Source organism: Lynx canadensis, chromosome F1 (assembly GCF_007474595.2).
Source record: "Lynx canadensis isolate LIC74 chromosome F1, mLynCan4.pri.v2, whole genome shotgun sequence".
Lineage (NCBI taxonomy): Eukaryota > Metazoa > Chordata > Mammalia > Carnivora > Felidae > Lynx > Lynx canadensis.
Genome location: NC_044319.2, coordinates 65284247 through 65311318, shown reverse-complemented (window position 1 = coordinate 65311318; position 27072 = coordinate 65284247). Strand labels below are relative to the sequence as shown.

The window sequence follows — 27072 nt, the reverse complement described above, 5'->3', positions numbered from 1 at the left end:
TTTATGCTTAACACATAAGTGAAAAAAGTAGGATTCAATGTGTTCAAAGATTCATGGCATCATTGTTTGTATTTGGAAACAGTACATATTTATTAGAAATTAGAAGTAAACAGGGGCACCTGGGTGGCTCAGTCGATTAAGCATCCGACTTGATTCTGGCTCAGGTCATGATCTCACTGTTCATGGGTTCAAGCCCCACATCGGGCTCAGTGCTGACAGCTCGGAGCCTGGAGCCTGCTTTGGATTCCGTGTCTCCCTCTTTCTCTGCCCCTCCCCAACACACGCTCCCTCTCTCTCCCTCTTTCAAAAAAACCAAAACAAAAATAAAAACAAAACCTACAATGAGATGCTATTTTTAAATTTTCATATTTATGAAGGTCCAACGATTAGAAGCACACTTTATAGATGTTGCTGTGGGGAAAAAAGACTTCATCCACTTTTGGAGAAAGAACTAAGGGCATAATCCCTTTTAAGGAAAATTTAGGAATATTTACCCATACTCTGTGCAGCCTCACTATGGCCCAGGAGCCGCATTCCCGGGAATGTGTGTGCACATATGGGAAGTGAAATATACACAAGATTGTCCCTGTAGGTCTGTACTAAATAGGCAGAGATTGGAAGAACTCAAGGGTCCTCCAATAGAGTACCAGTCAGATTAAACACACAATGGAGTACGATGGGATTAATTTTAAAATGGGAAAGCAGGAGCGCCTGGGGGGCTCAGTCAGTTGAGTGTCTGACTCTTGGTTTCAGCTCAGGTCATGATCTCATGGTTCGTGGGTTTGAGCCCCGAGCGCGGGCTCGGCACGGACAGTGCGGAGCCTGCTTGGGTTTCTCTGTCTCTTTCTCTCCCCCTCCCCCATTCTCTCTCTCTCTCCCTCTCTCTCTCTCAAAAACAAATATTTTTTAAAAAAATGGAAAGCATTCTCTACAAGGAGATGGAAAGATCTCTGAGATTTCTCATTAAGAAAAAGGAAAGGAAGGGTGGAATGAAATGTATGGCGTGGGGCCTTACGCCTAAGAATCGGGGACTATGAAATATAGTCATCTTCTGAGTGTTGCCCATAGAAACGCTAATCCTGCAGGGCAAATGTTACAAGCCCTTCAGGAATATTATCTGTTGAAGCAAAAAAAAAGTATATATTAAAAAAACTTGTTACGTCAATGATATGCTTTGGTCATATGTCCTTGTTTGCCCCCAGACATCTCTGGTTTATTACACCTGATATTCCAGAGTAGTTACTAGTAACACCTCCTTTGCTGTCAGATGCATTCAGCCGGTGTGGCAAGCCCTTTGCATGCCAGAATGTTAGCCTTGACGCCCGTGCAGACCGGCTAGCCTGGTTCTGGTATCATAAGCGCTGACTTGTTCTCACCGCCTCTCCTGCTACAGTCTTCTCCGGAGGTCACCGAGGGAGAAGTCGACAAAGTCGGGTCTTGCCTTCAGCGCTCACCCCAACCAGGCATTGCTTCTCAAACATTTTTCTCACGTCATAGCACACATTAAAAGTGATGCTATCTGTAGAAAACCCTTGGGTTTCTGCCAGAGGCAGCCAGGCCGGGACTCCAGCCCCTTCGGGCCCCACAGGACCACTCAAAGGGCAGGTTTTAGAGGTAGGAGTCAGCAACTCAGCACCCCAGTTCTTTGTATCAGTGGGGAAAGGGCACTAGGGATGATCCAAACTGCAGGTTGCAGAAGGAAGGACCCGAGGTTGCAAGAGGGGAAAGATGATAAAATGAAGGCGAGGTGAGTTTGGAGCTGTGGAGAGACTAAGTAAGGCCCTGTCTCCGTCTGCGGTTCAAAGAGGGGCGCTCAATCTCCATGACGCTCCTGGGACTCTCATCCGTTTATTCATTGATTTGTTCATAAATCATCGAACACCAAGCCCTGTGCTAGAAATCAATGATGCTGCCTTGAGTTGTTAACTGCTTGTCTCCAAAACAGGATTGTGAGCCCCCAGGCACACTGCAGAGTGTAGACACAGGGACGGGATCCCCAGGGCTCTTAACGAACATGACCCAAGCCACTGCAAGGGCAAGCGGCCCCAGCCGCTCTCTGGTGCTGCCCCCGCAGAGAACAAAGCTGTTTCCATTGTGCTCGTAACCGCACCTGCGACAAGAGCTGTCTGAGTGAAAAGAGGTACAGAGGAGAGACAAGACCAGAGCAGAAAAGTAAGACATAACCGGCCAGCAGAACGGAGTGCTGCACCTTGCATTTAGGGAGGCGGCACAGACTTCCTGCAGCGCTGACGTCGGATGCTTAGGTCCAAAGAAGATGCCTCGCTCGGCATGTTACCAATTCTACTGACGTCACCCATAATAAAAATGTGAGCTCTGTGTGAGACGAAGCATCCTCACAGAAAGAAATTTCCACTGCAGAACTGTATGTGGGGGAACAGTAAGTGTTTACACAGTGCTTAAAAGTTCTAGTATTGTCTTCATTTTGCAGATCAGGAAACTGAGGCACAGGGAGTTAAGTGCGTTGCTGAGGTCACACAGCAAGTAAATGGTAGAATTAATGTCCGAGCCCAGGCAGATAGCCAGTAAAGCCCACGCTCTAAATCACTACCCTGCCCTGCCTCTAGACTAATATGGCTAACTTATATATTGAACACTTAGGATGCGTCCTTTCACTTAATTTTTAGAACTGTTGGTTATAGAATTTTTTAAGGAAAACAAAAAAGAAGTAAAAAAGAAGTTACTTTTTTTTTTTTTGGTCTGTCTTTTTTTGACATAGTCGAAAAGCAGCAAAACCAGGGGTTTGGACCGACACCTTCCTCTCTCTGTGTTGGATGTCCAGATCTGACCCACGGGGGCCTCCTTCGGGCCCTGCTTTCTCTAAGCAGAGTTGCAATCATGGAATCAAAGCTCCGTAAGCAGGAAGGGATATGAATGGCCACGCGCTCACGCAGAGAGGACAAGACCGTGCGACTCACCAAGGTCATGCCCATGAGGGTGAACCCACTGACCCTCAGACCCGTGGCCCCACGGATCCCGGTCTTGTCCGTGTCTCTTCACTACAGCCCAGAAATCGTACTATTTTCCTCACATAGATATTCGGATGCTTCTTCCTTCTTCCGAGGGATATTTTGAAGGTTAAAGGCATACATTTGAGAGAAGCTAGCACTGTGTTCCGAAATAGGGCAGACATACCAAACATAATTGGTTTGAGTTTTTTAGCAGTTACTTGTATAAAAATGAAAATAGATAGGGTATTCAAGAGCCATACAGCGGCCTCGGCTCTGCCAAAATTTGGGTCCTGTCTCTCACCCTGTGACAGGCTTTGGCAGGCATTTGACCTTCAGTCCACATGTCACCAGAGTCCGGAGGTTGAACCTGAGCATTAACTTTCAGACTTTGCTCAACAGAGGACGTGGTTTGGGGGGGGGGGGGGCAGGAGGAAGAGCTGAGGGGAGGAAGGCACAGAACGTGACTCTGCTTTCTCTTTCAACCTGTTTTCTACTTCGCAGGTGAGTGCTTAGTACGCAAGATTTGCAAAGCTCTTTGTTTGCTGCTCAGGTTTTGTTTCTGTTGCTGTTTCCTTAGCACGGCTGCGGATCCCTTCTCTGGAATGGTCCGTGACATTGGGCGAGAACTCAGACAACACCCCCCGTCGTCACCATCTCCCTCTTGCCCCAGTAGAGAGCACACTGTAAAATGCAGCCTCTGGCCTCCTGCTCCCGTGGTGGGGGGGGGGGTGTTCTCCCCCCACGGAGCTGCCCTCCCCCACCCAATAGCCCACCACCCCTGGCTCTGCCTGTGCTCACACCTGGGAGCCATAGCTTTGGGCTCCTGTTTTCCACTCTCCCACCCTTTCGTCTGGGCAACGCTCCGCCCCCACCTTAGCTTTAGATTATCTTCATCTGCTCAGCGTTGCTCTGTCTCCCCAGGTTGGAAGTTCAGCAGAAGCATTTGCATGGGGTCCCTGGTTTTTTCCTTTCTCCTCTGTGGCATTTTCCCCCCGTTAGATTGGAATGGAATCGAACACACACCTCCCTTCTCCCTACATGTTCACGTCTGATGAACCCAGGTACGTCCCCCTGAGTGCGCGTCTGCAGCACGTTCGACAAATAATCTGATGGATTCGTTCACTGGTGTGGACTTCAACCCTGACCAGATGATTGACCAACCAACGGGCCGGTTCCCACTGCGGCCAAGCAGCTGAGCTGTGACCAATACAGCCCGTCAGGGTCCCTTCAGAATAGTCCTGACCCTGACAGTGACCCTCTTCACGGCCTCCCTCACTTCCTTGTTGCGAAGGGTATAGACGATGGGGTTGAGGAGAGGAGTGAGAAGGGCATACACCAAGGCGATACACTTGTCTGTGCCCTCAGAGCGGTTCCCAGGTGGCCCCACATAGACCGTGAAGGCGGAGGCATAAAAGAGGGCCACCACGATCATGTGGGAGGAGCAGGTGGAGAAGGCCTTGACCCGGCTGGCAGCCGAGGGCAGCTTCAGCACGGCCCTCAGGATGCCCCCGTAGAGTCCCCAAATGAGCACGAAGTTGCAGCCAGTGGCCACACCAATCACCGCCCCGTGCACTCGAGCGTGCCAGCCTGCGTCCACGCACGCCAACCGCATCAGCGGTGCCAGGTCACAGAAGTAGTGGGCCACCTCTTTCAGACAGAAGGGCAGGGTGGCCGTGAGGCTGGCTGGCACCAGTGCCGCTGAGAAGCCAGCCACCCACGCGGCCCCTGCCAGCCAGAACCGGACCTTTCTGGTCATGAGTGCCCGGTAGTGGAGCGGGCGGCAGATGGCCAGGTAGCGGTCCAGCGCCATGACGCCCAGCAGATGGCACTCGGTCATGCCCAGGGAGTGGAAGACGTACAGCTGGATGAAGCACACTGCTGCCGAGATGGCTGAGCGCCCACGGAGCCACGTGTGCAGCAGCGTGGGCACCGTGGCGCTGACGTACCCGAGCTCCAGGAAGGAGAGGACACCGATGAAGAAGTACATGGGCGTGGACAGTCCAGCATCCACCTGGACCAGGACAACGATGAACAGGTTCCCGGACAGTGTGAGGAGATAGAGGCACAGGGTCCCCAAGAAGGCAAGAGGTCGCAGGGTTCCGGGGACACTGAAACCAGAGAGGATGAAACTCTGGGTCCACGTGTGGTTGAGCGGATCCATGATACCTAGGAAGTACTGCAGGATCTTCCTTTCTTTGGAAAAGTCTTCCTGGTGCCAAGAACACGAAGTGTGAGCACCTAGCAGCAACCTGACATTGTCTAACCAATGCCAGTCCCTTCACAATAGAGGAATTGCACTCCCAAGGGCGGAAGTGGACGGACCCACATCATAGAATCTGCTGTTGACAGGGCTGGAACTAGAAACCAAGGCTCCTGGTCCCAGTTGAATCCTCTCTAATTTATAATATTGGGTTCTAGATACTTGGGCATCTGGATCTTGTCTCCAGTCCCCCATCAGCAAATAGGAGAGGCAAGAAAATTCCTACCTCTATCCTTCCTATAGTTTCCGATGATGAAACAACCAGCAAATCTGGGCTGTGGAGAAGAATGAAGTCATCCCCTAAAGGTGACTTCCAGGGCCTCTTTGAGGAAGCCCCACTGGAGTTTATAGACCGTGCCCATAAGGGCTGGAAGGAGAGGTGGGAAATGGCAGAGATGGGGGCACTCTGACAACAGTCCCTGACATCTGAGGTCCGCGGTGCCCGACGGTACCTCCCTTAGTAGACTCACCGTGTCTTTTGAAGTATGATCTCCACAGGAGACATGCACTGGGATCTCTTAGAGAGGAAAACCATAAGGTCAAAAGTCCCAAGCAAGAAGTCCTATAGCATAAAAAGAAGAGCCTTCTCTGAATCAGCGATTTGGTTTTAGCACCTGCTCTGTCACTGACCGGCAGGGCACCCTGAGCTGAGCAACTTCTCCTCACATACCCTCAGCTTCCCTAAAATAAACAAAAATCAGTGTTGAACAGATGTTTTCTAAGACTCTTACAACACAGAGCATTTATGGTCCCCTAAAGTCCCCGAAAAATGGTTTGGGGGGAGGGGGGAGGGAGGCGATCTACACTAACATGCCCAGAGTTCTCCTCCCACACCCTTCACCCTAACGAACCTCCCCTAGGAAAGATGGACGCCCTCCCTGGTCCTCTGCTTCTACTACACTCACCTCTGCTGCCCTGTCCCTGCCCGTTACCTGACCGTGTGGATGACATTAACACTCATGGCACCCTCCTCAACATCGCTTGCCCCCCAAGACTCTGCCCTACTTATATCTCATGCTCCGGGACACACTGGTCTCTCTGGGGCTCCTTGCTGCGTGCTCCCTGGGGTTGCCGGGGTGACTAGCCGTCTCCAAGGGGTTCCTCTGGGGCAGGAAGTGGGGCACGGGAAAAGTGAAGCAGATCCACTCTGTTTCTCAAACACCTTTTCTCAGCCCTGCAACCCTGATTGTTGGGTTCTGGAGTCCCGTGTCTTCAAGTTCCAGAGAGCTTTCTCCAAGGAGAGAGAGCCCACCTCCCATAATCTCGGGCACACACGGACAGTAACACCTTGGGGACCCCAGAAGTGTCTCCTTCCTAAAAACTGCCTTGGTAAGAGACTTCTCTATCAGCTTCATTTGCACCAAAGACAAGGGCTGGGTGACCCCGGAGGACTGAGCCATGAATTTGCCCGCAACTAGCTTTGCCCTGGTTTGAGGAAGATCAGCTGCACACGATTCTCTTCTTGTCCATGACAAGCATCACCGCTCCTTCCTGAGCACATATGCTACTACTCATTCACTGAGCCCCCCAGCACTGCGTGTCTACTGTGTGCCCAGCACCATCGCAGACACGGCCATCGCTGCCACCGCCACCATCGTGACTACGACACGGGACGCCCACGTGCTGCTGACCCCGCTTCCCACCATCACGCTCCATTTATAACCACCGGGATCATCGTCGTAAAGGTCCTGCAGTCAGCTGTGGCACCCTGACCTCAACTGGACACCATGCACGTGCCTGCACTGGACGGGTAGAGAGGCCATATAAATAGTAGACTGAAAGCATTAATCCACTGGAGACTACTGGATGTCCACCACCTACGTCTGTGGATTCAAATGTGGTTTAACATCTAGGAATCAGAAGCAAAGGACAAGATAATAGCAAAAGTAACCCGGCTATCAGGACATTCACCATGAAAGATTTGCGCATAGACCACATAAACGCAGAACAAACTCTCTTCAGGTCAACCTAGAAAATCTTGAGAGAGCTGGAGTTGTTTAGTTGGTTTTGAGAAGTTTCTTTAGAAAATTATGTAACCTCTCTTTTTTTTTTTAATATGAAATTTATCGTCAAATTGGTTTCCATACAACCCCCCGTGCTCATCCCAACAGGTGCCCTCCTCAATGCCCATCACCCTCTTTCCCCTCCCTCCCACCCCTCATCAACCCTCAGTTTATTCTAAGTTTTTTTTCTAAATTTTTTATTACATTTATTTATTTTTGAGAGAGAGAGAGAGAGACAGCGCAAGTGGGGGAGGGACAGAGAGAGAAGAAGACACAGAATCCGAAGCAGACCCCAGGCTCTGAGCTGAGAGCACAGAGCCCGACTCGGGGCTTGAACTCACTTGAGATCATGACCTGAGCCAAAGTTGGACACTCAACCGACTAAGCCACCCAGGCACCCCTTATTCTCAGTGTTTAAGAGTCTCTTATGGTTTGCCTCCTTCCCTCTCTGTAACTTTTTCTCCCCTTCCCCTCCCCCATGGTCTTCTGTTAAGTTTCTCAGGATCTGCATAAGAGTGAAAACATAGGGGGCGCCTGGGTGGCGCAGTCGGTTAAGCGTCTGACTTCAGCCAGGTCACAATCTCGCGGTCCGTGAGTTCGAGCCCCGCGTCGAACAGGCTCAGAGCCTGGAGCCTGTTTCCGATTCTGTGTCTCCCTCTCTCTCTGCCCCTCCCCCGTTCATGCTCTGTCTCTCTCTGTCCCAAAAATAAATAAACATTGAAAAAAAAAAGAGTGAAAACATAGGGTATCTGTCTTTCTCTGTATGACTTATTTCACTTAGCAAAACACTCTCCAGTTCCATCCATGTTGCTACAAAAGGCCAGATTTCATTCTTTCTCATTGCCAGGCAGTATCCCATTGTATATATAAACCACAACTTCTTTCTCCGTTCATCAGTTGGTGGACATTTGGGCTCTTTCCATAATTTGGCTATTGTTGAAAGTCTGCTATAAACGTTGGGGTACATGTGCCCCTATGCATCAGCACTCCTGTATCCCTTGGGTAAATTCCTAGCAGTGCTATTGCTGGGTCATAGGATAGATCTATTTTTAATTTTTTGAGGAACCTCCACACTGTTTTTCAGACTGGCTGCCCCAGTTTGCATTCCCACCAACAGCGGGTTCCCATTTCTCCACATCCTCTCCAGCATCTACAGTCTCCTGATTTGTTCATTTTAGTCACTCTGACTGGCGTGAGGTGTTGAGCCTATATTCCACATCATCTGAACACCTGACTTTCCTCCAGGATGGATGCTTGCAACTGACATTTGACAAAATTTCTGCATTCTCCATAGTCCCAAACACCAAAATACCCCTGATTTGCAGTCTTATTTATAGATCTGTAGGATTCTGAGACAGACTTCCCCCATGCTTTGTAGAGCCCAGCTGGATATCACCTGGTCTGGCAATAAGTGTATTATAATAACTGTGCGCTTGCCTTCAGAAACCTATCAATGTGACACACACATGTGTTTATAAGAAACAAACCCAGATCAATCCAATAATATATGCCAAAGTCTTGGCAGTTTATATGAATAAGAAGTGAGGTGTTTGACCTAATTGCAAAAAAAACAGAGAAAATAAAAATTGGAGGGTTGCTTGGCTCAGAAATGTATTTATTTTCTTCTCGGGTCATCCTCCACCAGCAGGGTGGGCTCACCTAATATTTTTTCTGCGTTAGAAACTGAGCAAGAGTAAAGAGCAACTTCCGATGCCTCCATTAAGAAATTTATAATGTAGCAAAAAAGACTACTGAGAACCCTATTACGGTGTTAAGGGAAGAAAGGATTTCCAAAGTGCCGACATTTTACAATATGAGTGTTAATATTTCTTAAAAAGCCTTTGGGCAGGGAAAGATGAAAAATAACAGATAGTAAGTGTTTAAAATGATTTTATAATGGGGCACCTGGGTGGCTCAGTTGGCTGAGCATCCAACTTAGGCTCAGGTCATGATCTCGCAGTTCCTGAGTTCGAGCCCCCTATCAGGCTCTGTGTTGACAGCTCGGGCCCTGGGGCCTTCTTCAGGTTCTGTGTGTGTGTCTCTCTCTCTGCCCCTCCCCTGCTTGTTCTCTGTCTCTGTCTCTCTCTCTCATAAAAAATAAATAGTAAAAAATAATAATAATAAATAAAATCATTTTATAAGTGATTTTTTATTTTTATTCATAAATATTCTGTATCATGGACATAAGTAGATGTAATATTGTTCTCCAAGAGAAAAAAGTGATCCAAAGGTTAGAAAAGTTTCATCAAAAGCAGCTGAAATTATATGAAGAGAGGAAAAATCACAGTGATTCTGTTATTCATTAGGTATATTTAAGTTATTGAATGCTCTTTATTTTCCACACTGCCTATTAGGGAAAGTATGAGGTGTATAAAACATCCCTTTCTTCAAGATGCTTGATTTGGAGTGAGGGAGACAGACCCCAAAATGGGCATTTATAAAAGAACATGGGCACTTAAGTGTATGAAGAGGTATTCAACCTGACTCATCATAAGAGTCATAGAAATTTACATACATCGAGGTACTTTCCTCACCATCGGTTTTGACAACGATTCAAAAGTTTAAAAATACCCTTTGCTGTCAAGGCTGCAGGGAAACATTCTCACGCATTGCTTCCAGGAGGACAGAATAGTTAAGAAATTTGAAGGAAAATTTAGCAATGCTTTCGTACACGACACATTCACTTCCGCATAGCAATCCCACCTCTAAGAATCTGTCTTACAGATATGCGTGCGCACATATGTGAAATGACATGGACACAGAGGTTTTCATTGTGATTCTGTTTGTAATACCAAGACATGTCATTATAGCGACACAGTGCAATCATGTATCCTGGTTTGCCCAGGTGAGTTCCAGTCAATGCCTTTTTGTCAGGGATAATTATCCATAGAGCCCCACTTCGTTCTGAAAAGTGCTTGGGTTTATTTAACTGGAAACTATATAAGCATCTGGGTGATGGAGTGTTAGCTTTAATGCTACCACAGAGTTTGTGGTCTGAATATGTATGTGTGCCTGTACACATCATGCTTTGGCTCCTTCCTTCTTCTGTGCTGACAACAGTCTATCACTACAGATGAGAGAAATAAGTCAATAAAATACTGTACAACCTCGGTTTACGAGCATAATTCGTCCCGAAAACATGCTTGCGATCCAAAGCATTTGTGTATCAAAGTGAATTTCCCCATGAGAAATAATGGAACCTCAGAGAGTTCATTCCAAACCCCAAAATATTCATATTAAAATGATTATAATACAAAATAATAAAGAAAATACAAACTATTAAAAAAATAAACAAGTTAACCTGCACTTACCATTGAAAACCTTTGTGAATGTGTGGGGGAGACAAGAGAGAGGAGGGTTATTGTGTAGGACTTTCACTATCACTAACAGATGTTGGTTACAATACAATAGCAATAAACTCTTGTCATAGGCTGTATTTAACGTAACTGGCAATAAGGCATCAGAGAAAAGGTCTATATCCGCAGGCAGCCTGACCTAGAAGGAAGCAAAACATTCCTAAGCTTACTCTCGTACGGAAAAGCAAAGGACTGTCCCTACGTGCTTTGAAGTGACAAAAAAATACACGAGTGCCAGTGTGGGCACCTTCCAACGTTCTGAAAAAATCAGCGATTTCTGCCAAACACCGTGGCCTGAGACCGAGCATGTGAGCATGGGAGACGATCACCCACAATCCCTCAGCAAGAGAGAAGAACCATTGGCTCAGTTGTGATCACGTGACATTTGACATCACGCACATCATGTCATATTGCACGGCATCGCTCGTTATCGAGTTAAAATTTGTTAGAAATGTTTGCTCGTCTTGCAGAACACCCGCAGAGCAAGTTACTCCCAATCCAAGGTTTTACTGTATAGACATATCTATCTGTATCTAGTGTATATATATAGTATACAGAAAAAGATGTATATAGGATATAGTATATAGACATGAGTATATATATATATTTATATATAAGTATATAAATAGTTTAGTCTATAGAAATAGGTATACATATAGAGTATATGTAGAAATAAATATACATAGATAGTGCATAGAAATAGGTGTATATTCTTATTTCTTTCCTTCTAGACTGATGTGGGTGAGAGGGATGGCTGCTGGCCGGGCTTTGGGAAGGGGACCTGGTCCCTGTCACCCTGGCTCGATCCTTAGGATCCAATCACACATTCCTTTTTTACTCAGCAGTGGGCAGACACGCAGACCCCGTGCTAGAAGGTAGCGGTGACTTTTGGGCTCCTCTGGGTTGTCAGGTAGGCATGCATGTCCCCACAAGAGGACTACAGGCCCCAGGGCTCCCTGCAAGGACCTGGACAATGGCCAGCAATGCCTTCAGACCATCGCTGGGGAAATGCGTTGGCCCATGACCACCCCTCAGGAAGAAGAACTGAGAGAGCACCGTGCAGGAGAAGAAAAAAAGGGTGAAGACCCCCAATCCAGGCATTGAGGGCAAAGTGTAGATTCTGCAAGGGCAGGGAGAAGCACACAGAAGGTTCCAGGCTGATTTGGGAACCTAGGCCAGGAGAAAACACTTGCTTTGGAGTCTTAACAGGTCCACTGACTCACACGGGACAGCAAAGAGAAATACGGAAAAAACTGGGCGTGCTCTGGGGTGCCCGGGGGACTCAGGCGGTTAACCTTCCAACTTCGGTTCAGGCCATGATCTCACCATTCGTGAGTTCAAGCCCCGCATCGGGCTCTATGCTGACAGCTCGGAGCCTGGAGCCTGCTTCGGATTCTGTCCCCCTCTCTCTCTCTGCCCCTCCCCACTTGCATTCTCTCTCAACATAAATAAACATTAAAAACAAACAAACAAACAAAACAAACACTGGGCCCTCTCCAAGGAAAGGAATCCCCCTGCAGAAACCTATATGGCAAATTGGAATAATGACCGTTGCTTACGTAGTGTTTGTTTTGAAAGTACAAAATAATTTAACCCTCCCAAGAATTACTTAAATAAGATTCCACTGTGCAACCCATTTTCCAGATGGGACTGAGTGCCTGGTCCGAGCAGGAAAGTGGTAGAGACAATGATCAATTGAATCAGGGACACGGGCTCAAAGGCCCTTCTCTAACCATGACCCTGCCCTGCCTCCAGGATAGTGAGGCTTCTTCATTACATGTGGAACACCTCTTAGCCATCGGGAGCACTGAAGTGTTCGGCACCTTGCATGTTTTGTTTCCTTTCATGGTGATAGAACTGTGTGGTGGAAATGATATATATGTGAAAGGTGAGAAAAATGGATGTTTGCAGAGAGGTTGTGTGTTTTACCGACATCAATGAAAGTGAAAGAAATGGGGTTTGGGCCAGCACCTTCCCCTCTCCGTGCTGGATGTCCAGATCTGACCCACAGGGGCCTCGTTTGGGCACTGCTTTCTGTAAGCAGTGTTGCAGTCGTGGAATCAAAGCTCCGCAAGCAGGAGGCGATGTGACCGGCCACGCGCTGCAGGGAGGACAAGGCCGCAGGTCTTGCCAAGGTCATGCCCGCCCGGTGAACTGCTGACCCGGGATTGGGTCCGTGTCTTTTCACAGCAAGTCCCGGAACCTTTGTGGCGTTTTGTTCTGGGTTTTTGTTTTTGTTTTTGTTTTTGTTTTCAATTTTTACAGCAAAACTATTAAAAACAAGTTTACGAGGACAGTGACCTGTCTGCCATGTCTTTGTCACGAACAGCGGGGCCTATCACCTCCCTGACCCTCAATTCACTGGTCTGAAAAGTGAAAAGACTGACCTAGATGATCTCAGCCAAGGAAGCAGTTGGGAGCCAGGGGAGAAACCAGGGTGTAGGGAGAGGCCTGGGCTTCCGGTCCCCATCTCTACTTTCCCTTTCAGTCTGTTTTCCACTTTGGTGCGTGTCTGCTTCGTGTATTATGTTCTAAGGCCGTTTGTTTGAAAACGGGAGATCAGACGATTTCCTGGGTGTCTCTGCTGTTTCTTGAAGAGTGTCTGCTTCTCATCAGGCTAGGCCACAGGATGTGGAAAGGACATGAAGCAGGAAAGCGTCCCCGATCCCCGGCTGCCCGCCCACCCACGGCGGACACAGACAAGTATACATTCTGAACAGGTAACACAATGCAGCGTCCTCACGCAAAGAGTCAACAAGAGTAGGGCCTCGGGCGTATGGGTTGGGGTCTGGGAACCAGGGCCTAGATGATGGCCTAACTTAGTTAAAAATCCCTACTAAAGGCCAGGGGGAGAGGTGCATTGAGGATGGAGAAACTGAGGCAGGTCTGAGCCCTCTGGTATATACTCATGACTCCTCTGTTTCTGAGAAACTGGGTGCACTAAGAAACTAGGGATGAGTCTGTTAGTATATCTGGGAGCCATAGGCCAGGGAAGGGAGAATTGGGGTAGCGATGAGCTCTGACATTTTCTGAATCTGTTGTCTTGAATTACGTCTCCCACTTACCCCCTGCTTATATGCCCTTCCTCTCCATCCATTCTAGACTGTCCCAAATCAGCAAACCATCTCCCTACCTACCTATATGGGTCCTTTTCAAACAATGTCCTCCCCCCCACACACACCCCCACCCCAGGCATGAACACCAGATCCGTCCTTTTTCTAGTAGCCTAGACTAGTGAAAACATTCTGAACCTCAGTTTCCTCACGTATAAGGTTATATCCCCACTTGAGGGGGCACTCAGTAAGTAATATTTCTGCTATCTATTACAACTAGTTTGTCGGCGGTAAATATGTAGGTACGGACTAAAAATTACTGATGGTTGGTCTGAATGGGCTGAGAGATCGGGAACTCTGAATGTCATTTCAACAGACCTCAAAGAATAAACCCACATAGTGTCTGTTCTGGGAAAGCCCCCAGAGGCTCAGGCCTCTACTTGCGAGATGGGGAGGCCACGCGTGTCCTGTCCTCCTCGCCTCGGTGCAGAAGCACTCCAGAGGCAGGAGAGTGTTTGCTGGGCAGCACAGAGCTGTGCCCACATGTGGGGCCTAAGGGAATCCTTCCCTAGGAAGGACCAGCATCCAAGGGCTGGATGATGGCCTAAGTCAGTTAAAAACGCCTATTAATGGCAGAGGGCAGAGAGGAGGGGGAAACTGAGGCCTCCGATATACTAGTGCAGGTCTTGTTTCTGCCACTTCTGACACAGATCCCGGGGCGTGTCAATAGCCTCTCTGCTCACGCCGGCAGCGTGAGATGGCCCTGGCGATCTTGGAGCAGTGTGTCCGGAACAAGCCTCAGACACTGCCCTGCTTCTCGGTTAGATCTCACGCAGTTTTGCTGACCTTCCATATCCTTAACCAGCCCACTTTGGTCCAGCAGAGGCACCTTGGGGCCACCGCTGAATGGTCCCCTGCCACAGGCATCCTGTCAGAAGGAGCTGGGTACCTAGGATTCCCCCAGGGAAGCCTGACAGCCAGCCCCATCCAGCCAAGGAATCCCTCCCACGACACTTTTCTTCTGAGCACCTCAGGGGACAGAGTAAGGGGCTAACAAGTTTGCTAATAAGAAGACAAACGAGCTGTTTAATTGAGCTGGGGAAGCCAGAGGGTGAGGCAAGAGTCCTGTTCCCCGGAGGGGCCTCTGCCTGCTTAATGATGCACGGTCTGAACTTGGTAATTATCAGCATTTTGCCTCCATCCTGCTACACACCCCCCCCCCCCCCGCCCCCTGCCGGAGTTGTGAGCGGCGGACTCTTTTCTGCTTGCCTCCCTCAATTAACACTAATTGGGAACATGGGAACGCAGACCCAGGATGTCAAAAAGACAGCCTCAGAACACCATACTTCGGAGAGACTTTTCCCCAGGCCCGGTCAGGAGACACCAGGGTCCCAGCTTCGCCTGAGCCACACCGAACTGTCCCTCCCGTCACACGAGGCACTGTGCATGCGGTGTGGCTTCCGCAGGCCTGAGTTGTAATCTAGGCTCGGACTCTGCCTAACAGATTCAGAGTCGGCCACACATGTTCCCTGACCTATATTTTCATAGCACCTGAAACGTGGAGGTCGGATTTTATGATTTTTGCGTGGCTTCTTTGAACTCTAATTTTAGCAACCATGATAAATGTGTTTTTTTGTTCTGATACCCAGGAAAACAGCATCAAGAATCAAGAGTAGTAGACTAACTTATGCTTTAAAAAAAAAAAAAAAAAAAGAAGTTTCTTGAGGGTGGGGGAAGTGAAAGAGACACAGGGCATATGATAGACAAATGTGTGCCCCGCTCCCCCCAAAAGAGGGGCGTATACCATCTGAGCTCAAAGGAAGGAATTGCTAACACTTGTTTGCCCTTTCAGAGAGTTTTTTAAACTCTCACTTCCTTTTTAAGAAAAAAAAAAAAAAGATTATAATTTCCTTCTAGAAAAAAATGAAATGGTCTGGTCCCCTACCTGTCCCCTGCCTGTCAGCACATGCCTGCTTGTCTGTGTACCTATTCACACATACACAGCACTGAGTCTCCCGGCTCTCCGGGCGACTCAGCCATCAGAACCACAAAGGCAGCGTTCGGTGTTGGCAATCATAGGGAAGAACACGCAGTCGAGAAAACCTTGTGTTTGAATTCCACTGTGCACAAATCAGCAGTTATGAAATGTTGTGCAATTTAGCGAACCCCTTTTGGCCTCGTTTTGAAAACTGTTAATGTCAATGACGCCTACCTCGAAGGTTGTCGCAGGAACTGGGATCATTTACGTTGGCCTGCCCTAGGTGCTGCAAGAACAACATCGAACTTGGTCGATTGCTGTTATTATCCGCATTGTACTTACGCACCCAATTCCTAACAGAACCAAAGAGATGACTCTTGACATCTGTTGAGTAGCCGTCCTTTGAAGCGTTTGACAAAGGGCATAAATCCAAACGAGTGTTAGGTCTGTGGAGTCAGCGTGTCCCTTCCCAAGTCCTACGATCACACAGAGATTAGTTAAAAGCGGTCAGAACCACTTGTGACACTGAGCCAGACTGTTCCCTTCTAGGATCCTACCTGCTCCGGACAAGAGGCAAGCACACCAGAATGTTTTCTAGGAGATCCCACGTAGAACATAGGGCATCACAACTAACGCGTCAGCCTTCATGAGTTATCGGGAGGAATCAAGGGGCGTGAGAAAGGACCCTGACCAAAGCTGAAGTTCAGTCAGTATTAAGGCCCTGTCTCTTCCCCTTTTAGAAATGCCCAGGCTGCTGAAATCCGCCCTCCCCACCCCCCGCCCCCCTCACCACAGTTCGATCACTTCTCAGCTTGCCCACAGGGTTTCACATTAGCTCTGGTCTTCCTGTGTGTTCTGTTGCAAAGAAATCTTCAGCTGCCTTTGAATAACATAGCACAGCCTTTTCTTTAAAAAAAGAAAGAGACTTTATTTTTTTCAGGGAGGTTTTAGGTTCACAGCAAAACTGAGCAGAAATTACAGATCTCCATTATACCCCCTGCCCCACACATGCATAGCTTCCCCTACCGTCAGCATCCTGCACCAGAGTGGCCTGTTTATGACAATTGATAATGACGCGTCATTATCACCCAAAGCCCATAGTTTGCATTAGGGCTCAGTCTTGGTGGTGCACATCCGTGGGTCTGGACATGTGTACAATGACATGTATCCATTACAGTCTCATTCGCTGTGGTTTCGCTGTGTTCCACATTTCTCCCCTACTCCCTAGCAATCACGGATCTTTTTACTGGCTCCGCACCTTGGTCTTCTCCAGAATGTCCCACGGTTGGAATTTTTCAGTATGTAGGCTTTGCAGGTTGGCTCCTGCCATTTAATAATATGCAGTTAAGTCACCTCCAGATCCTTCCAGGGCTTCACAGCTCATCGCTGTTTATAACGGTCCGTTGTCTGAATGTATGTGTGATGTTAGTTTGGGCTAAGACAGTCAGCTTTCTTTTCTGCAGACAGCCTCAGAACGTTTGCCCACATTAGCTCTTGGGAAGCCTCATCCGTCTTGCGGATCAGGTGGGGGCTTGCCACAATACCGTCGGTGAGCTGGTGCCATTTATTTGCCATGTCAGGGTTTATGGTACTCCAGAATGCATCCACTGTGTCGCAGAAAAAAAACACTACAGAACAAAGGGTTCATCAGGCCCCCGAAACTTCAAGAAGCTCCCTGGGAAAGAGAAATTGTATTTACTCACGATGAATGCAGAAAGCGTGTGTGATCGAGATTTTAATCATTGCGATAAGGCAGCCTAGTCAAGAGGCAGCTAGTGCCAAACTCCTTTGATATGTTTGAGTAAGAACTTCCATTTATAATGACCTTCTATGTCTTTGAAGTTTCCGGCCTGCCAATTATTAAAAACGGGGTGAATGCATAGGTACCATTTGAACCAAAACAATGTCACAGATGGCCCGCCCCCTTTCCAGAAGATGCAGTCAAGTACTAGTAGATATAGGTGCCTCAACCAGTGTCTCCTGTCACTGCTGGTCCTTGAACGGGAACATACGGGGACGTAGCTGGGTGGCACGCCTTTCCCCGACAATAGGCTGGGTCTCATTCTAGGGCCTATGGGTTTCTCAGGACCCACATGTAAGTGAGGTGAAAAAGAAAAATCTAATGTTCAAAATCCTTTCAGCCCCTGATATTTTTAGGTCAAAAAAGCAAAAGAGGAACTACTTAGCTATTGTTTCTCCTTGTGGCGAAATTACTATTTACAGACAGGAAACTTCGATTTCTCTGGCTGCTGAGATAGAAATCTACAAGCCTGAGATGTGGAGCCTCAAAATCGCTCCCTAAACATGTAACTTCTTTCCCCTTAGAAGTGAGCACGGTGTGAAACAGATGTCAACAACCAGGTTTTTCGCCAGGTTTTTTCTGGCTGGTTTCATTTTTCCTTGCTATCTCTCAGAAAGCTTCATTTTCTCCGCCCTTCCTGAGATGATCGCATCCTGAAGGTGCTCTGCAGGGGTTCTCTGACATTTTATTCATTCAGTCAAGAGGGTGGTGTCTGCATTTCTGAGCACTGGGGTGGAGGATGCATCCAGTGAGGTGCGGTCTGCGAAAATTTCTCCAGAAAAGCCCCGGGGGGTAGAGTCAGAAACCACAAGATCACAGTGGAGAATTAATCATAAGATTGTCTGGGAGCATAAGGGCTGTGTCAACAATATGCAGGTAAGTGAAAATGGATTCAAATCCTTCCCCTATGTAGGTGGAAAATAGACATCCTTTATTCTACCGCCCCTGAGGCCTGAACAAAGGAAAATGTGTTTTGTCTATAACAAATTGAAAATTCATTCTCACGTGTGTACTGACATACGTTGGCATTTAGAGGAAAGTTTTGTTTTGTCCACCGGAGGATGAGTAGGAAACTTGGGGACTGGTGTTGGACCTGTGTAAAAGACAGGACATTAGCACGAGAAAATCAGCATGAGCTAATATTAAGCAAAAGAAGAATCAGGACGTAAAAGCTCTATTCTGCGGTATTAACACTGTGGTATTATCTGGAATTTAGAGTACGCATGAGGAGATACTTTCTCAGTTCTACAAACAAGCTTGCACCAAAATGGGGCTTCTTTTCTTTGTCACGAGTCTGTTTAATTTATTCTGAGGTTTATTCTATGACAAGGGCCAGAGGCATTATTTCAACACTTTTGGAACTCCTTTACTTAGTCATGGACAACTTTCAGTGGTGCCAATGGATAAGGGAGAATTTTAAGTGCGTCACTTAGCTTTGGTATATATTTTGCCTTTTTTGTTTTCTCCAAGCTTCTATTTAAATCCAAGTTAGTTAACATATAGATAGTCTTGGTTTCAGGAGTAAAATTTAGTGATTCATCACTGACGTGTAACACCCAGGGCTCACCACAAGTGCCCTCCTTAAAGCCCATCGCCCGCTTAGCCACTCCCACCCCCACCTCCCTCCATCAACCCTCGGTTTGTTCTCTGTCATTAAGAGTCTCTTCTAGTTTGCTTCCCTATTTTTCCTTTCCCCTATGTTCATCTGTTTGGGTACTTTGATTCCACATATGAGTGAAATCATACGGTATTTGTCTTTCTCTCACCCACTTATTTTGCTTAGTGTGATGCACTCTAGTTCCATCCACGTCATTTCAAAGGGCCAGATTTCATTCTTTTTGATGGCTAAGTAGTATTCCATAGTGTAGACATAACACCTCCTCTTTATCCATTCATCAGCTGATGGACACTTGGGCTCTTTCCATACTTTGGCCATTGTTGATGGTGCTGCTATAAACATTGGGGTGCACGTGCCCCTTCGAATCAGTATTTCTGTATCCTTTTGGTAAATACCAACAGTGCAATCGTTGGACTGTAAGGTAGTTGTAGTCTTAGCTTTTTGGGGAACCTCCATACTGTTTTCCAGAGTGGCTGCACCAGTTTGCATCCCCACCAGCAGTCTGCATCCTCACCAACCCCTGTTGTTTTCTGGGTTGTTAATTTTAGCCACTCTGACAGGTGTTAGGTGGTATCTCATTGTGGTTGTGATTTCTATTTCCCTGATGATGAGAGATATTGAGCATCTTTTCATGCGTCTGTTGGCCATCTGGATGTCTTCCTCAGGAAAGTGTCTGTTATGGTCAGGTACATGATGAATATTTTCGAATTATTTCATGTGTGCTTGAGAAGAGTTTATAAGTGTGGGATTCAGAATCCTGTAGGTTAAAGTTTCTTAAGCTTGTTAATTGTGTTGGTCAAATCTTCTAAATCTAAATCTCAACTATTTTTTTTTAATTTGCTCTTTCAACAGTTGAGAGATGATAAAATCTCAACCTCTAATGGTGATTTTGTCAGTTTCTCATTGTCATTCTCTTGATTTCAACCATATGTTTTTATATATAGCTTGCATACCTATACAAGTGTATACACCACGTGTGCATATGTGAAAATAAAGGAAACAAATTGACTAATGCTGCCATAAATGTAAAGTGATAAATTATATATATATTTATTTATTATATTAGAACATAATTTAATTTTGAGAGTTGAATATTTTGTCCTTCTGTAGTGAAACTACCTGTACTGACATTTTTTTTTTTTTTGTAAATCTTTATTTTAAGCTACCCTACTAACCTGGCTTTCTTCAAGGTAAGGCTTGAATAATATAAGTTTTTCTAAGTTTTTGTGAAGTGACTTAATGCTTTATGTGCATTTTGTCAATGATGCGTAGCTGGATTTGTTTTTTAATCCAAATGGAAAACATTGGTCTCTGAGCTGCTGACTTCAGTTCACGTATGTATGTATTTATGACGATTTTTTTATATTTTCCAAGTTTAGCTTTATTTTATTTTATTTACTTATTTTTTTAATATATGAAATTTATTGTCAAATTGGTTTCCATTCAACACCCAGTGCTCATCCCAAAAGATGCCCTCTTCAATGCCCATCACCTACACTCCCTCCCTCCCACCCCCATCAACCCTCCGTTTGTTCTCAGTTTTTAAGGGTCTCTTATGCTTTGGCTCTCTCCCACTCTAACCTCTTTTTTTTTTCCTTCCCCTCCCCCATGGGTTTCTGTTAAGTTTCTCAGGATCCACATAAAAGTGAAAACATATGGTATATGACGATGTTTTAATTTGATTCTGCCATCTTAGTTTATTTCAATTTGCTTTCTTTTTCTCCCTTCTTGCCAAGTCCCCTTAAAATTTTTTTTAATCTACTGGAAAGAAGTTTGTTTTCCTTTTTATTTTATTTTATTTTTTTAATATATCTTCTCTCAAATACAAATGCCTTAGGACACTCCCGTATCCTCTGGTTCCTGACCTCCGGTTACTATGTTGATATACTTCCTGTTTTCTTCTCTTTCATTCCGGCTTCACTTATTTGTAAGACTGCTGATGAAGATATTTGTTAATGCTTACTTCCCTTCTGACCTCCAACATTTCGTAGATTTATTCTTTTCTATTAAATAGTTCTTGCCAATGAGTTGTTGGCATGGGTCTTTGTTACGCAAAATTTCTGAAGCTTTGAATCTGAGAATTATTTTGCTTTAATTGTGGTAAAATACATGTAACATAAAATGTACCATCTTAACCATTGTTAACTATACCGTTCAGTAGTGTTAAGAACATTTACATGGTCATGTGACCAATCTCCAGACCTCTTTTCATCTTGCAAAACTGAAACTCTGTCCCCATCTAACAACATTTTCCCAATTCTCCCTCCCCCAGGCCCTGGCAAACACCAGAAATATGACTTTCGTTCCTCATGAATTTGAATACTCTTGGTACCTCATACAAGTGTAATCATGTAAGTATTTGTCTTTTTGTGACTGTCTTACTTCACTTAGCATAATGTTCTCAAAGTTTATCCATGCTGCAGCAGGTGTCAGAATTTCCCTCCTTTGATTTTCTTTTTGCTATAAATGAACATATTTATTTATTATTTATTCAATCATTTAGTCATTTATTTTAATTCAAGTATAATTAACATATAGTGCTATATGCGTTTCAGATGTACAATAAAAAACAGACTCTTAAATATAAACACCCAACTAGTGGTTGCCAGAGGGGAGGTCAGGAAGGAAATGGATGAAATGGGTGATAGGGGTTAAGAATGCACTTATTGGGGCGCCTGGGTGGCTCAGTTGGTTAAGTGTCCAATTCTTGATTTCACCCCAGGTCATGATCTCATGGCCATGAGATCAAGCCCCACATTGGGCTCTGTGCTGAGCGAGGAGCTTCCTTAAGATTCCCTCTCTCCCTCTGTGCCTCTCACTTGTGTATGTGCACTCTCTCTCTCTTTCTGTCTTTCAAAAAAAATAAATGAAAATTAAGAAATTAAAGCCACAGCAAAAGAATGCACTTATTGTGATGAGAATTCCCTTCCTTTTTAAAGTGAAATAATATTCCATTGTATCATATACCACGTTTTATTTATTCACTCACCCACTAACGACCACTCACATTGCTTCAATGTTTTGGTTGTTGTGAATAAGGCTGCAATACACATGGGTGTGTAGATATTTCTTTGAGGTACGGTTTTCACTTCTTTGTGGGTGTATGCCTAGGAGTGGAATTCCCGGATCATAATAATGCTGTTTGTAATTTTTTGAGGGTCCTCCATATTGTTTTCACAACCATGGCACCATTTTACATTTCGAACAGCGGCACAACAAGCGTCCTGACTTCTCTACATCCTCACTGATACTTGTTCTTTTCTGTATGAGAGTAGCCATCTTAGTCGATGTGGTATGGTATCTCATTGTGTTTTACTTCAGTTTCCACGATGACTATTCTATAATGAGTATGGATTACCATTGAGCATTTTCTCATATGCTTATTGTCCATTTGTATAGCATTTAAAAAAAAAGTCTATTCAAGTTCTTTGCTCATTTTTACATCAGGTTGTTATTCTCTGAGTTGTAAGGGTTTTTTATAGCCTAGATATTAACCCCTTAGCAGATATATATATTTTGCAAATGGCTTCTGTCATTCCAAAGGAAAAGGTTTCCTCCTCACTCTGTAGATTTTGTAGCTTGATGCACAGTTTTTCAATTTGATGTGGTCAGATTTCTGTGTTTATCTTTTCTTGACTGTACGCTGGGAGCCACATTGAGGAAACCATTGCCAAGTCCACTGTCATAAACCTTTTCTCTAATATTTTCTGAGTGTTTTACCATTTTATCCCTTATGTCTAGTTCTTTCATACATTTGAGTTAATTTTGGTATATGGCGTAAGTCCGATTTCATTCATTTGCATATGAATATCCTGACTGCCCAACGTCATTTTTACAAGTTTTTTTAAATGTTTATTACTTATTTTTGAGAGAGACAGAGAAACAGAGTGTGAACAGGGGAGGGGCAGAGAGAGAGGGAGACACAGAATTCAAAGCAGGCTCCAGGCTGCGAGCTGTGAGTACAGATCCCAGTGTGGGGCTTGAACCCATGAACCGTAAGATCATGACCTGAGCCGAGGTCAGACGCTTAACCCACTGAGCCACCCAGGGGCCCCAGGCCCACCATCATTTTGGGGAAGAAACTAACACCAAAAACTGTCCTTTATCAGTCAAAAGGTCTTGGTACCCGGGTCAAAAATCACTTAACCAGCCATTCTGACTGGTGTGAGGTGATATCTCATTGTGGTTTTGATTTGCATTTTTCTGATGGTTGATGATGTTGAGCATCTTTGTATGTGTCTGTTGGCCATCTGGATTTCTCCTTTGGAAGAATGCCTATTTAGGTTCTCTGCCAATTTTTAATCAGATTATTTGCCATTTTAGTGTTGCGCTGTATGAGTTCTTTATATATTTTGTATATTAACCTCTTATTGGATAAATCATTTGCAAATGTCTTCTCCCATTTAGTAGGTTGCTTTTTTGTTTTGTCAGTTATTTCCCTTACTTTGCAGAAGCTTTTTGTTTTGGTGTAGTTCCAAGAGTTCATTGGACTTTTGTTTCCCTTCTCTGAGGAGACATATTTATAAATGTGTTGCTAAGGCCAATGTCCAAGAGACGATTGCCTGTATAATTTTTAGGAGTTTTATGGTTGCACGTCTCACATTTGGGTCTTTAATCCATTTTGAGTTTATTTTTGTGTATGGTATAAGGAAGTGGTCCAGTTTCATTCTTTCTCATGTAGCTGTCCAGTTTTCCCAACGCCATTTGTTGAAGACGGTCTTTTCTCCATTGTATATTCTTACATTCTATGTTATAGACAAAACAAGTGTTGCTGAGGATGTGGAGAAAAAGGAACCCTGTACACTGTTGATGGGAATGTAAATTGGTGCAGCCACTGTGGAAAGCAATATGGGGTTTCCTCAAAAAACTAAAAATAGAAATACAGTATAATCCAGTCATTCCACTGCTGAGTATTTACCCAGAGAAAATGAAAACACTAATTCAAAAAGATATGTCAGCATGAGGGCGGTTGACTTGTGCACTGTGAGCCACACAGGATGGGGTACACCGGGCCTCACCAATATGGGGGGCTACCTTCTGTGACTTCCAGAGGGCAAGGCCCTAACTGGAGTCAGTCTCAGGTTATGTACGTTAGTCCTACAACAATATAAAACTCAGTGGGTCCTGTGCCCTGGGAAAAGGTTTATTCGGTCCACAAAAATAACCCTTTTCTGCAATGAACCCCCCCACCAAAGGGGAGCATTTGTTTAACTGGGGTCTCTGGAGGAAGCACAATTGGGGGTTTATGCAAAGGTACAAATACTCTCAGGAAGGATCCCTACCCTTAGTGCTATGAAATATTTAGTCCCATCCTCTGATTTACTGGTACATCGCATGATTTATTCTTCAACTGTATTTTCCTGTTGTCATATCTCAAGTGTGCGGATTCCTGAACCGTGTTACCCACGGAGGGACATGTCAAGAGCACAGAGTCACGAATAGAGGATGAAATCTACTCCAAATGACGGGAAATAACACTTAACGAGATGAAATCTCTAAAGTCAGTATTTGAGGCATACCGGGTGACTTCCGTTCCCGGAGAGAGCAGAGTAGCCTCCCCCCATAGGCCATGCTAGGACGCAATCAGGACACGACAGTTTCAGGCTTTGAACAACAGGCAGCACAAGGGTAGGATCCCTGCCAGAAAGCAGACTCCGCAGGCAGGTTCCACAGTCGCCCGGGTCTCCCCTGGGAGGGTTTCCCGACGGCGCCTAGGGAGCAGGTGTCCGTGCAGAGCCCGGCAGTCGCACTGCCCAGGACGGTAAACGTCAGTTTTCACGGCGTCTCGATAGCGGGAACGTAGAGAGAAGAGAGCGATCCGGGTGGTGGGGGGGCGGCATTCACTGGCTGAGTCCTGGCCCGCACTTGGGGGTGAGACCAGTGAGGCCTCCAGCTGCCGGGGGTCGAGCGCAGGGCAGAAGTGCGAGAGAGCGCAGGGAGCTGGCAAGGTGGATGGAGGCTGCTGAAATAGAGACGCGTCTTCCCGACCCGGACAACGCCCTGACGAAGCAGGGAGGCTGCACGTTAGGAGTCCATATGGGACGACGAGTGGACTGAGGACAGCTCTAGACGCATCCTAACAAGGCCCAAACCAAGCCTCATGCGGAATCACAAAAAAGAAATGAGTCTGAATTGTGGGGAGGGGTTTCCACTTCCCTCTGGATATAATTGATATATGACATTATTTAATTTTAAATTTTTTTAATGTTTATTTTAGACAGAGAGAGAGAGACAGAGCATGAGTGGGGGGAGGGGCAGAGAGAGAGGGAGACACAGAATCCAATTCAGGCTCCAGGCTCTGAGCTGTCAGCACAGAGCCCGCCGCGGGGCTCGAACCCACAAACCGTGAGATCGTGACCTGAGCTGAAGTCGGACGCTCAACCGACTGAGCCACCCAGGTGCCCCAGCATTATGTAATTTTGAAGTGTTTGATACAAGTATTTGATACATGTGTATAGTGGGAATTTATTACCAAAATAAGATTAGTTAACTCCTCCATCACCTCCCATAATTCTGTGTGTGTGTGTGTGTGTGTGTGTGTGTTGATAACATTAAATATTTACTCTCTTAGCGACTCTCAAGTATACAATGCAGTACTGTTAACTACAGTGGCCATGCTGTGCATTAGATCCCGGAACTTATTTGTCTTCGACCCACAAGTTTGTATCCTGTAACAAACACTCACTGGTCAAAAGTTGAAAACCTTGCTCTAAGATGAGGACAGGACAAGGGTGTCCACTTTTATTCATACAGTCCTGGGACTCCCAGCCAGAGTGAGCGGGCAAGACAAAGAAATAAAAGACGTGCAAATCAGAACGAAAGAAGTAAACTTGTCTTTTTTGCAAAGAATGGTCTTCTAGAGAAAAATCCTAAAAACTTCACCAAAAACTTATTAGAACTAATCAAGGAATTCAGTAAGATCGCAGGTTACACTATTAACACAGAAATTAGTCACATTTCTCTATGCTACCAACAAACTATCTAAATGAGAAATAAAGAAAACAATCCCATTCAAATAGTATCCAATACCAAAATATTTAGGGATAAATGTAATCCAGAAGGTGAAAGACCTGTACATGATTGTGACTTTGGTGAAAGAAATTGAAGACACAGGCCAATGGGAAGAAACTCAGTGTTCATGGAGCAGGAGAATCGATAGTTTTAGTGCGTCCATACCACCCAAGGCGATTTATAGATTCCTATCAACATTACAATGGTGTTTTCACACAGATAAAATTTTTGAAACCCTAATTTTTTTAATGGAACCACAAAGACCCCAAATAGCCAAAGTAATCTTGAGTTGGGAGAACAAAGCTGGAGGATCACACTTCCCGATCAAACTATACTACAACACTGTAGTAACCAAAATAGTATGGAACTGGCGTAAAAATAGACACAGAAATCAATGGGACAGAATCAAGACCCAATAATAAACCCCTGTTAACGAATATTTGGCAAGAGAGGCAAGGGTACCTTGTCTGATTGGAGAAAGGGTAGTCTTTTCAATAAACAGCTGTAGGGTGGGTGATGGGTATTGAGGGGGGCACCTGTTGGGATGAGCACTGGGTGTTGTATGGAAACCAATTTGACAATCAATTTCATATTTAATTTTTTTTTTCAACATTTATTTATTTTTGGGACAGAGAGAGACAGAGCATGAACGGGGGAGGGGCAGAGAGAGAGGGAGACACAGAATCGGAAGCAGGCTCCAGGCTCTGAGCCATCAGCCCAGAGCCTGACGCGGGGCTCGAACTCACGGACCGCGAGATCGTGACCTGGCTGAAGTCGGACGCTTAACCGACTGCGCCACCCAGGCGCCCCTCAATTTCATATTTAAAAAAAAAGAAAAGAAATCTTTGTCTGCCAGAAGGTCACAAAGGAACAAAAAAGAAAAATAAAACTTCACAAGTAAAAAAAGAAAAAAAAAAAAAAACCCAGCTGTGGGAAAACTGGATCACCACATGCAGAAGAATGAAACTAGACTCCTATCTTACTCCACTCAAAAAAAAAAAAAAAAAAAAAAAAAGAACTTGA

The 27072-nt window shown here is 45.6% G+C and overlaps 2 protein-coding genes across 5 annotated transcripts in view; one reads left to right on the top strand and one right to left on the bottom strand.

Moving 5' to 3' along the window:
• The window catches only part of LOC115505442 (olfactory receptor 10C1-like), a 26378-nt gene extending 10014 nt beyond the window's left edge, over positions 1-16364 (bottom strand). The window contains exons 1-2 of one of the 4 annotated variants that reach the window (XR_004343118.1): positions 16177-16364; positions 15966-16095 (exon numbers count right to left, since the gene is read on the bottom strand). Coding sequence is in view for 1 of the 4 variants with exons in the window: in XM_032591796.1 (XP_032447687.1) it covers positions 4186-5130 (945 nt within the window). In the remaining 3 variants the exon portion in view is untranslated. Of the gene's footprint in view, positions 1-874; positions 5788-15853; positions 16096-16176 lie in introns of those variants that run through there. The other 3 variants (XR_004343117.1, XR_004343119.1, XM_032591796.1) reach the window with 3 other exon arrangements.
• The window catches only part of LOC115505443 (myeloid cell nuclear differentiation antigen-like), a 25948-nt gene continuing 12107 nt past the window's right edge, over positions 13232-27072 (top strand). The window contains exons 1-3 of the mRNA XM_030303081.1: positions 13232-13308; positions 20201-20228; positions 21311-21389. Of these exons, the coding sequence (XP_030158941.1) occupies positions 21348-21389 (42 nt within the window). The 5' untranslated portion in view covers positions 13232-13308; positions 20201-20228; positions 21311-21347. The remainder of the gene's footprint in view (positions 13309-20200; positions 20229-21310; positions 21390-27072) is intronic.